Below are 12,736 nucleotides of genomic sequence, written 5' to 3' on the forward strand. Positions count from 1 at the left end.
GTTGCTCTAGAAACGAGGACATGCATAGTAAAAAGCTTTCGCTCCCATAGGAATGAACCTCTGTGAGGGAACAGACCGTGGAAAGCTGCCTGACAGGAAAGAGAAACCAGGGGGCATAAATCCACAGGGAACTCCTTCCGTGTTTGTCCCATTCAAATGCACAGATTTGCACAACAGCACCAAACTACAGTGTAGCTCCAATTGGTTCCAGTTGGGTTGGCAGACGACGTTCCCTCCGAGACCATGTGTGCCCAGTGGCTTTTTTCCAAACCAAGCCATTATGCCAGCGTAGCCCCACTCTAGGAGGCACAGTGTTACGAGTGCCTTCGCTGCAGAGTCGGGGGGCTAGCAGTTCAAATCCCCCTTTATGCCTCCTGAAAGGGATGTTGGCCAAGATGACTTGAAGCACAAGTGGTGGGTGGGTGGTGGTTGTGTACTCTGCCACCTGTACGACCCTGGGCACACTGGCACACATCCCAGAGCACCATCAGAAAGAGGGGACTGGTCAACTATATTCTGCATGCCTGGAAAACCCTATGAGGGTTGCCCGTCCGTTGGAAACGGCTTGTCGGCACAAGATGAGAATAAGAAGGAGCTCGTTACGAAAAACCAATCCAATTAGAAATTTTTCTTCTTTTCTTTTTTTTAAACATTTTTAATTTTAATAGAAAAAAATAGTCACTTTAAGAGTGAATCATCTTTGTGAAAAGTCCTTGGGGCTTCCTTTCCCCCCCACCCTTCTTTTCAAAACATTCGTTCAGGTTGATTGGAAATGCAACAAGAAAATGTGACTTACGAGCGAGCAAGAAAAGAAAAAGTCTTCGAGTGGATCAACACGGCAATGAGCTGAACTTACATTTCTTTTTAAAATGCCACCTGGTGTTTCCACTCTTGACTAATCCTTCTAACTGAACCACATCACAAAAGGCAGTGGGAATTAAGCTGGCAATATTAGGATGGAGCCTTTATCAGAGCCTGGACTATAGCTTCAACCACATGTAGTCCCAGAAAGAAACTTTTCCCTTGTTCTAGGGACTGCTTAAGCTTTAACGTCATCATCAAGACCGTCTCCCTTCCAATTTAATCTTAAGATGATCAGTGAGAGGCCTTTAAACCTTAGTCAGAGTCTTATTGCTGATTTATGCTTGTGTAAGAAAAAGCGTTCAAGGTTTTGTGGGAATGTGCTGCTGACTAGCGAGGTGCCGGTTGTGTTCCAAATCGGCATTAGGATTTTAGTCCTCTACTCAATGAAAATTTGTTTATTCTTGTTGTGGGAATGAACCTAATTTCTGTCAAAAATTAGTCAGACTGGGTTTACATGCATGTAAAGAAGCAGTTTTAGGACGACTTCAAGGCAAAAAAGAGATGCAATTGTTGGTTGTGTATTATAGCAAACAAAACTGCACATTTCAACTGACGTTGAAGTCAGTATCTGTCTACACAAACACACAGAGATTCAATCTCGGCATCCAAGCTGAGAGAACCCAAGTTTAAAATATTATAAGCCGCCGTGAGCTTAAAGTGAAGGAAAGCAATTTTGCTTTTGAGGAAAACAAGCCACGGAAGCACAGAACAACTTTTTTTTAATTAATTACAACAAGAGCGGTTTTGGGGACAAAACAGTTTTTTTCTTCCACGTTACAGCACATGCTGCGAACAAAAGGTTTTTAAAGATTCAAACAGTGGTCGTTTTTTGAAATGCGTCTTTGTGGCCCCATAACTGAAATAAAACAAGCCCCCCCCATCCAATGACCTGATTCACACCGCATCAGTTCTGCACCTTTGAAAAACAAAAACAAAATCCAGAAGCGACAATGTACAAAACATGTACGTTTTAGTTTCTATATACAAAAATAGTTCAAATACATTCTAAGTAAACATGTTGCATTTTAAGAAACGGTTCTAGTAATAGGTTTGGCACTCGAGAGAGAGAGAGAGAGAGAGAGAGGGAGAGGAAAGACGAATTTAACATTAAAACACAACAGTGGAATTAAATTACGAAGATTCTTGAGGAAAACGGGTACCGTCCATAAAGCGCTGAAACCATAACTGCTGTTCCTTTGGTTGCAATCTGCCACAAGGGGAAGCCATGTTAGCTCAGTGCTTGGGGAATGTCTCCCACTGCACATTACATATGCAGTATGCACTTCTTCCCAACAAATAAATCATTATTTAATTTTTTAAAAACCCCATCCACTTGGGATGGTAATGTCTACTACTGTGGCCACAGTACCAGCTTGGATCAGAGACATGTGAACAGTTCATTACTTAGGACCGGTCTTGCTCCCACATACACTGTCCAACTTTCTTTTTTTACCTCAAAAATTAATATGGAGAGGCACGAGAGCCCAGTCTGAGGTGAGCTACTGTCATGTTTCTATGCTATCCTTGCATAAAACCCAACCCAACCATTCTTCCACACCCCGACAATTCTTGATTGGAGACCTCCAGCTGTCCTGAGGTAAAAATATATATATATTCATAACCTGTTTTATACTGTGGTGTGCCTCATTCGACTCCAGCTGCATGGATGGATGTTTTTGCCATGCTCGTTATATAAAAATTAAGCATTTTGGTGTAAATGAACTCTTTACCCTTTGAAAAAAAAGGATGTGAAAGAAGTGAAGTTGCTTAAGGCATTAGTAGCAGCTACATGGAAAACGGAAGGGTTTGTGCTTCGAAGGAAAGAGTTTTCACATTTACGGCCCAGTTCACCACAGCATTAGATCAAAGTCCGACAGCTACAGGGGGCTGGTGAGTGAATGGGGGGGGGTGTGCCGTGCCAATTTGGAGATTGACCCTCTCCCACACTCATTTCACAAGCCGCCCCTGCCAGGACTTAAATATCTCCATGGGTGAAAGCACCATAGTCTTTGTCACACAGAGTATTTTGATATGCGGCGGAAAAACAGTGAGGCATTCACGGTCTAAGGTCTTTTTTCTTTCTTTCTGGTAGCACCTGAATAAACTAATTCTCTCTTTTGCACCAAGGGAGGAAAAAAAAATCTTCCTGAAGGCATGGTGGAATTATCGGTTGTTGTGGGTTTTTTTTTTTTTTTGGCACAACACTGTGAACAGATCAAATCTCTTAAAAGTTTTATTTGCTTCAAACAAACTAAGAACTTGGGGAAGTAACCGTTTGGACTGCAAGTCCCAGAATCTCCATTCAAATGGCTAGGGGAGTCTGCGAATTTTAGCCCACCAAGTAATTTTTCCCCCCAAGCTTTGGTTATAGCTTTGTAGTGCCGACCGCGAAACGGGCCAACCTGGGGGGGGGGCTCCATATGTCGCTGAATTGCAGCTCCCATCATCCCCAGACAAGATCAAGATTTAGGCTGCTACCTGCTATCACCGATTGGTTACAGCCTGATTTCCATGCAAATCCTGCTGAAACGTCAGCCAGGATCCTGTTAATTAATTACACCAACTAAATGCAATGCCATAAATCATAGCAGCGGATAGCCACTAGTTAATGAACCACTGCTTATATTCGACATCATGTGCGAGCCACATGATTTGGTGCAAGACAAGAGATACAAGCAATGACTGGTTAACTAGCAGCAAGTCTGCAGTTCACACCACTGTACTTAATGCCAGCATAAAGTAAGCAGGCAGGAGTTCGACCATTTTCATTTTTCAATCCTTGCTTTCCTTTGACTGTGTTCCCAGTGAGAAAAGGGTTTTGAAAATTAAGAGATCGCCTCAGGCCTCATTATTGCATGCATTTCTCAGGCATGCCCTCCCATACATGCTTTGAGCAATTCATCTTGGAAGAGAGACCGACACTGACCACGTTTTCAAAGATTTTGGTTTTTAGAGGATCTCCAGATTACAGTTATTGCCAAAATCTGTTCCTTAAGGGGGTCCTGACTTAAAATAAATGCTTCCCAATGACAAACTGACCTGTTTCAATCAGATTAAAAATCTGACTTTAAGAGATTTTTTAAAAATCTGATTGAGAAATAAGACAACAGCATCCTTCCAAATTATTATAGAAATGAAAACTTAATTTCAATAAAAATAAACAGGAAGCTGAGAAGAACAAAAGACTTCTGCATATTGTGGTTTCTTACAAGAAAACATGATTAACCTTAAAGATGTTTTTTTCCCTCTTAGTGGTACATTGAGATTCCACAGCATTAACTAGCGTTCGGCCCCATACCCACCTTTCTGAGGTAAAATAGTGCTCGATAAAGATGGTGAACAGAGTGAGGAAAAGCAGAGACAGAAATACATGAAGAGTGTGCCCCAGAGCTTTGGAAAACTCCGGTTTGGATGACAGTTCCCAGGATCCCTCAACCAGTATGCCCTGGTGGCTAATGGGAGATGAAATCCCCCCCCCTACACACACACACCCAGTAAAAGCTGGTGAAAGTCAGTGAAGATGAACTGCAGGCATTTAGTCATGCAGGTACTGTGATTCCAGTGGAAAACAACGTACAATGTGGTCCTCAGAAGGGCAAGGCAAAAACTATTCTTAAAACTACAAAAAAAAGGCCTCCACCTCAAAATAAAATGAGTGTCAAGATATACTGCATGGTACTGCAGGATGGAAAGGAGGGAGGGAGCGTTGCTCTAGAAACGAGGACATGCATAGTAAAAAGCTTTCGCTCCCATAGGAATGAACCTCTGTGAGGGAACAGACCGTGGAAAGCTGCCTGACAGGAAAGAGAAACCAGGGGGCATAAATCCACAGGGAACTCCTTCCGTGTTTGTCCCATTCAAATGCACAGATTTGCACAACAGCACCAAACTACAGTGTAGCTCCAATTGGTTCCAGTTGGGTTGGCAGACGACGTTCCCTCCGAGACCATGTGTGCCCAGTGGCTTTTTTCCAAACCAAGCCATTATGCCAGCGTAGCCCCACTCTAGGAGGCACAGTGTTACGAGTGCCTTCGCTGCAGAGTCGGGGGGCTAGCAGTTCAAATCCCCCTTTATGCCTCCTGAAAGGGATGTTGGCCAAGATGACTTGAAGCACAAGTGGTGGGTGGGTGGTGGTTGTGTACTCTGCCACCTGTACGACCCTGGGCACACTGGCACACATCCCAGAGCACCATCAGAAAGAGGGGACTGGTCAACTATAGTCTGCATGCCTGGAAAACCCTATGAGGGTTGCCCGTCCGTTGGAAACGGCTTGTCGGCACAAGATGAGAATAAGAAGGAGCTCGTTGCGAAAAACCAATCCAATTAGAAATTTTTCTTCATTTCTTTTTTTTAACATTTTTAATTTTAATAGAAAAAAATAGTCACTTTAAGAGTGAATCATCTTTGTGAAAAGTCCTTGGGGCTTCCTTTCCACCCCCCACCCTTCTTTTCAAAACATTCGTTCAGGTTGATTGGAAATGCAACAAGAAAATGTGACTTACGAGCGAGCAAGAAAAGAAAAAGTCTTCGAGTGGATCAACACGGCAATGAGCTGAACTTACATTTCTTTTTAAAATGCCACCTGGTGTTTCCACTCTTGATTAATCCTTCTAACTGAACCACATCACAAAAGGCAGTGGGAATTAAGCTGGCAATATTAGGATGGTGCCTTTATCAGAGCCTGGACTATAGCTTCAACCGCATGTAGTCCCAGAAAGAAACTTTTCCCTTGTTCTAGGGACTGCTTAAGCTTTAACGTCACCATCAAGACCGTCTCCCTTGCTATTCTAGTCTGGCCCTACGCTCATCTCAACTGGCCCTGGAAATTCCTCCATTCACCCAAAGAGCTTCCGTCCCACATCTTTTGTGCAACCATCATCTTCCCTAAGCTCAGCCTTTGGGTTCTGAAGTACTGCTGATGCTTGCAGTATCTTCAGCTCAATTAATTTGGGAGCCGTAGTCCAAAGCAACCCATCCAAACTTGCATTCCAGCTACTATCAATGTCTGTCCCCCTTTGCATCGGAGGCTATCTCCCCTTTGGCCTGATCCATAAAGTCTCCTCCAGTCCTGAAAACTGGTAGTCTGGGTCCAATCAGTAGCAAGGCTGGTCCTTGAGCTCGCAACCGGGAGACAAAACAGAAGATAGAGGACATAGCAAGTTTTCCATGCACCAGCCTATGCCTAAAAGGGGGTGGGGTGGAGATTCTATTTTGTTTTTCACGGGCGTCGCTCGGCTCAACCCTCCCAAGATTTTTTTTTTGGCACTTTAGAAGAAGAGCTTCCACTGTCATTTCAAAGCAAGCGTCCAGAAAAGAAGGCCAGCAGAAAGCGGAGAGGAAGGTTTTAACCGAAACGCCAAAAAAACGTGTGTGCTAATAATTTAGTGTAATGGTACAAAAAAATAATAATAATCACGTTTTCCAACATACACCTCTAGAACAAAGGAGAGATTTCATTTACATAATTGTGCACTTTGTCTTTGACTTCTTTTTCTTCTTTTTGCCGTCTTTGCTCATCTTCTCTTTGTGCTTTCGGATTTCCCGGACTAATGTATAGAAGGCGTCATCGACACCCTGCAAAGAAGCATCGCAGACAACAAATTTCAATACCGAAACACACAGTATATTTGCAGACTAAAATGATTTCCGCACTCCCCCCCCCAAATAAAAAACCTCCAGTGCTTTTAACTGTAACTAGAGATGGACACCAACCTAACGATAACCCTGAGGCTGGTTTGTAGTTCGGTTTGTGGATCCCTTTTTGCTGAAATGAAGTTGTGTTGTTTTTTTCACCTGGTGTTTCATTGTGTGGAAGTGACGCTTAGCTGCTGTCCTCTGAAGATGAGGGTGGAGGCGGCCGCAGCATCAGGTGGGGAGGCGATGGGGGCCAGGGCGTTAGGGTCCCCTCCCCAGGCACGGAACCCACACACAATGAATCACAAACTATTTAATTTTTTTTCCAGGGTTCATGGGCGGTTCATGGATTGCCACAAACCACCCCGATTCGCCATTTCCCTGGTTCGTGCCCATCTCTAACTATAACCCTATTCAGCTGTTCCAAACAGGGTTATATGAAGGTGTGATCAGGGAGAGTTCTGGCCCCATCTTGTGCTTCTTAGTCTCTCCAAATGGCAAGAGGTTATCGGAATAAGAAAGCTTCTCTTCTGTGTGGAATCACTTCATATAACTGGGGTTCTGGGGGGTGGGGAGAGGAGAGTATTCCTGATCATGTGCAGAGATTCTATATTTTGCAAATTGCCTCCTTCTTCACCTGGAGACTGCGACCTGCCAGTGGTGGGGCTGGAATCACAGATTAGCCATTGTGGGTTCTTTAGTGGCAGGTTGTTTTTTTAGATTATTTTGGGATGGGTGGGTATTTGGGTTATTGCGTTTATTTTTCACATCTGTAAAGCCACCCGGAAGGCATGGCATGCACCACTAAATGGGCGGTATAAAAATTATAATAATAAATGAATAAATTGGAGCCATAACTAATCATTTTGTTACCTGGGGGAAAAATCAGCATTGGGGCCTGCCCATGAGCCCCTCAAAGGAAAAGGGAGAGAAAGGCGCACCCCGAAAGCTGCCTCTTTTTAAGGAAAGTCAACAGTGCCAGTAACAAGTGCCATTTATTTTTCTAACATTCATCAGTAGGGTCACCTCGAGTCTTTGGTGCCCTGGGACAAAGCCCCAGTTATTTCACAACCCCCACCCCACCCCTGCTGGCTAGAAAGCTCTCCCTACTCTTATCCCATGGTGCATAAGGGTATAATCATTCTTTATGAACTGGAATAAATTTATTGGTAGCAACCACACGTGTTACCTCCATAGTTTTCATTGGCTTCATTCATTTGTTCTAAGGAAGGGAAGATATATTTATTTTCCCAAGGCCACCTCCTTTTCCAGTGGCCAACTGTTCTTTGCAATTTAAGCAAAGTGTTCTCTGATCCATTTTTTAGGATTACTTGGATCAGGATGCATTTTCGGAAAGGCTGAAAATCTATTTTTGGGTAATGGAGATATCTGGAGGTACCCTGTAAACTCTTATGCAAACAAGAAGCCCTGCTGGTTCCCACTGGGTGCTCCCTACTGGAACAACAGCTGGCCAAAGACGGCACAGACCTCTACGAGCACAGCGTTGGGCTTCACCAAAGCTCAACGGGATCCTCGTTTAAGACATACCGAATTTAACTAACTGTGATGGAAACAAGCAAAAGGGTTTTTTTTCCTCTCAAGCAAATACAAACCCCCATTTGGTCCTCTAACTCAATCCTTCCGAACTTTGGGTCCTCAGATGTTCTTGGCCTACAACTCCCAGAAATCCTGGCCAGCACAGCTAGTGGTGAAGGCGTCTGGGAGTTTTAGTCCAAGAATATCTGGGGATCCCAGGTTGAGAACCACACTCTCATACACCAAATCAAACTGCACCATAAAAGTCTACATTTTCAAGTCCACCTATTTCTATATGCTATTTTTCAATCCTCCCACTTCTGATATCTTAAAGGAATGTCGCTGAGATGGAGGACATTTTGCCAGTGTCCCATTAAGCCACTACCCAACCATCCAACCCAAAACCACTAACTAGAAAAAAAACCACTTAATTTATTCAGTCTTGCTTATAGGTTTGTATCAACAATATGCCAGGTCCTTCAGTCTCAGGAAATGTGTTGAAATGGATTCCTCCCCAAACACAATGGCTGTGATTGTTACCCTACACATCCCTGAAGCTTCTTCTATTTACATTTGTTTCCATCTTCTGATTTCCAGAACATGAGTCACCAGAACTTTAACACAAAGCAGGGTCCAGCTTCTAGGAAACACATGATCCAACTTGGTTTAAAAGCAGCATCTGACTTCCATGTAATACTCCTGTCCTGGGCCAGGTAGTAATATCCCTTTTTAGAACATCAACTTACAAAATACCACTCCCCATCAGATACTAGTATGGGGTGTTCATACAATCACAAAATAATGGGACTAGAAGAGGCCGATATGACCATCAAATCCAAGTTCCTGCTTAATTCAGGAAATCTAAGTCAAAGTCTACCTGACAGATGGCCTCTTGAATGCTACCAGTGTTGACACGGCTCAAAATTTCCTGAGGCATTTGGTTCCATCGTCATACTGCTCTAACAGTTATTCCGATTGACATTTTTGAAGATGATTCAGGGAGACAAGGACACCAGGATGCAGGTGTAGCACGATACAGCTTTTCCTGAGAAATGTTTCCCTTAACTTGAACCCATTATTACACGTCCTGCATTCTGGGATGATTAAGGCAGATCCTGTGTTTCCTCTGTATGAAAATCTTCAAACTATTTGAAGAGTTCTGTCATAATTTCCCCTCAGTCTTCTCTCCTAAAGGCTAAACATGCCCAGTTCTTTCAGTCTCTCCTTGCAGGGCCTGGTTTCCACTCCCCTGATCATCTTTGGGTGCTGAACACAGTACTCAAGATGAGACTTAACCAGTACTGAATAGCGGAGAACTAGTACTTCATGCAATTTAGAGACTATACCTTTGTTAATGTGGCATAAAATAGCATTTGCCTTTTTTGCAGCTGCATTGCACTGTTGGCTCATATTCAGCTTGCAGTCTGCAATACTGTATATAGTATCAGAGAGCCAAATATCCCTCATCTTGTAACTGTGTGTTTGCTTCCCTCCGCCAAGTGTCGGGCTTTGCAAATTATCCCTGTTGAATTTCATTTTGTTGTTCTCAGCCCAGTGCTCAAGCCTATTTAGATCATTTTGGGAACTGTTTCTGTCTTCCAGGATGTTAGCTATTCCACCCAATTTTGTGTCATCTGAAAATCTGATAAACATGCCCCTGCACCCCTTCATCCAAGCCATTAATAAAAATGTCGTGCCACCACCTCCTCTTTGGACCCTTGCCCGGCCTGGCTAATCAAAGCAGCCAGGCCGTTAACAACGGAGTGGGCCACGGCTATTATAAATGGGTCTCTCCTTGAGGGCAGATTTCCATCTGCCCTGAAGGACACACTCATTAGGCCCATTAGGAAGAAACCTAGTTTGGCGGCGGACGAAATTGGCAACTACAGGCCCGTCGCCAATGTTTCCTTCCTTAGCAAGGTAGTCGAGAGGGTGGTGGCCGACCAGCTTCAGGCGCTCTTGGAAGAAACAGATGCCCTGGATCCATTCCAGTCGGGCTTCAGGCCGCGCCACGGCACAGAAACGGCTTTGGTCGCCCTGTGTGATGACCTACTGAGGGAGGCCGATAGGGGCAAAGTGTTCCTGTTGGTCCTCCTCGACATCTCAGCGGCCTTTGATACCGTCGACCATGGTATCCTCCTGGGGAGGCTCTCCGAGTTGGGAATAGGTGGCCTGGCATTGTCCTGGCTCCGTTCCTTCTTGGAGGACCGTCCCCAGAGAGTTCAGCTTGGGGAGAGGGTCTCGGCCCCGTGGAGCCTCAATTGTGGGGTTCCACAGGGGTCGATTATCTCCCCAATGCTATTTAACATCTATATGAGGCCGCTGGGTGGGGTCATCAGGGGGTGTGGTGCTTCGTGTCACCAGTATGCGGACGACACGCAGCTCTACATCTCCTTTTTGCCAACCGCAGGAGAAGCCGTCCTGTGCCTCCAGCGCTGCCTGGGGACTATACTGGACTATACTGGAATGGATGCAGGAGAACGGGCTTAGGCTGAACCCGGACAAGACGGAAGTGCTGAGGGGATTTGGGAAACTCCCTCTCCTTTGGGGGGGTGACTCTCCCTGCAAGGGATGGGATTATCAGCTTGGGGATCCATCTGGACCCGGTGCTCTCCATGGAGTCACAGGTGGTCACACGGGCGAGCCAGGAGGTAAGGCTGAGGAGCCTGACGCCGAGGGAGGCCCGGAAAGAGAAAACAAGAAATAGGGCCTTCTCGGCGGTGGCTCCTCGCCTGTGGAATAACTTACCTCCTGACATTCGCGGAGCTCCCTCGCTGGGCACTTTCAAGAATCTACTAAAGACCTGGATGTTTCGGCAGGCCTTCTCACCAGATTATTTTTGATTTTCTTATTTTTTTTATTGTCTTTTTACTTTTACATGTTTTGTAATTTGTTGTTTTATTTTTATTGTATTTTAACTTTGTTGTAAGCCGCCTAGAGTAGTCTTCGCGACTAGATAGGCGGGATATAAATAAAATAAATAAAATAAATAAAAAAATAAATAAATGTGGAAGAGCACAGGACTAAGCCTTGTGGCACCCCACTCGTTACTTCCTCCCATTGATAATCACTTGATAATTGTTCTATCCCAGCCTAAAATTTGTTAGCTTGCTATTCGGAATAACATGGCGTCAAAAGCTTTGCTGAAGTCAAGATATATGTACTGCATTCCCATGAACTACCAGGGGGGGCTACCCAATCTAAGCATGAGATAAGATTAGTTTGGCATGTTGGCTTCTGGTTACTACTACAGTATATGGTTTTCAAGGTGCTTGGGGAATGACTGGCCGGCCTGCAGTTCCCAGGTTCCTCCTTTTTTTTTTTTTTTTGCAGACAATAGCACCCCTTCAATTATCTGACACCTTAATGAGCACTTCTGCCTTTTCTTTGTAGTCTGTTACCATTCTTTCTATTCCCACTGTTTTGGTTGCTTTTAGCATCTCTTCCTAACCTCAGCTCATTCTCGAGCTCATGTTAGGGAAGGTGTGGTCCAAAAAGTAACTATTCTAAGTTCTGGCACTCTCTCATGCACACTTTCCTCAGAAAACAGCCTTACTACAGTACATTCAGTTGGCCTTATCTGAAGGAAGAAAACATGCAACTAAAGCATCCAATTCATAGTACAATCCCATTGAACTTTACTCAACAGTAAACCCAATGAGTTTAGCAAAGGGCTCTTCCTGGAAGGAAAATTGGTGTGGATTATAATCCTATGTAGAGAGAACTGCAGAAAAAGCAGACGTAAGATTTCACACATTATGTGGCGCACACAATAATAATCTTTAAAACGCATGGTATGTGGGAAAGTGGAGTCACATCACGGAGAAAAGCTCTAGACTTCAGTGTTCAGAATCCCCCCACCAATAGGACCAGTTGCTACGCTGACTGAAAAGGTCTAAGAATAACAGTTTCCACAGCAGAGTCTTGAGCTATAGAACCTAACCTGTGTCAGAACTACTTTCTCTTGTGGTTTGAAGAGGATTCAATTTATTTAATCCTTTAATTCTGGAATCACAGAAAAGTTGAGCTGGAAGGATCAACTAGTTTCCCTGCCAGTTTAGGAAACACACAGGTGAAGCATCTCTGATAGATGGTTGCCCACCCTCCTAAACACCTTCCGGGGAAAAGCTTTCTGAGACAGGTCTTTCCCTTGTCCAACATCTTTTATGGCCAGGAAGTTCTTCCTCAGGATTTTCTGCACCTCAGATGATTGTTTTCTGCATCCAAGCCAATGAAGGGGGGGGGGGGGAGAGAGAGAATGGACCCAGGGGTGGAATCCTGAAGTCTTCCCCACCTCAAAGCTCAGCATGGTTGAAGCACAGCACAAAACATAGTGCATTCGGACTGAAGCTCCATTCTCACACATGCATCCTCTAACTGCCAGCCAGCCACGATGCCTGCACATGAAAAGGCCACCAGAGATCCACTGAGGAGTTCTGTGTCACCTCGAGTGTTGCACAAGCCACTGCAAACGGCGCGGCTACTTCTTGACCGATAGTAGTTAATTTCACTTGTTAATCTGCTGCATTGCAGTGGAGGGATTGTGCAAACAAGGGAAACACAGTGGCCACGATTATAGGGGTTGAGACCACCCCTCACTAACGCCTACCATTTAAAAAAAAGCAATAAAGCTGTAGGAGAAAATATATCAATAAATGGTTTTCTATCAATGAGCATATATATTTGTTTTAAGGCAGGAGTG

General features: G+C 44.4%; 1 protein-coding gene across 4 annotated transcripts in view; it reads right to left on the minus strand.

Moving 5' to 3' along the window:
• Nucleotides 1–1,566: 1,566 nt before the first annotated feature.
• KRAS (KRAS proto-oncogene, GTPase) overlaps nucleotides 1,567–12,736 on the minus strand; it is a 47,672-nt gene continuing 36,502 nt past the window's right edge. For all 4 annotated transcript variants that reach the window (XM_020801027.3, XM_020801028.3, XM_020801026.3 and 1 more), the window contains one exon: nucleotides 1,567–6,438. In XM_020801027.3, coding sequence (XP_020656686.2) covers nucleotides 6,322–6,438 — 117 coding nt within the window. In that variant the 3' untranslated portion in view covers nucleotides 1,567–6,321. The remainder of the gene's footprint in view (nucleotides 6,439–12,736) is intronic.

Source organism: Pogona vitticeps, chromosome 5 (assembly GCF_051106095.1).
Source record: "Pogona vitticeps strain Pit_001003342236 chromosome 5, PviZW2.1, whole genome shotgun sequence".
NCBI lineage: Eukaryota > Metazoa > Chordata > Lepidosauria > Squamata > Agamidae > Pogona > Pogona vitticeps.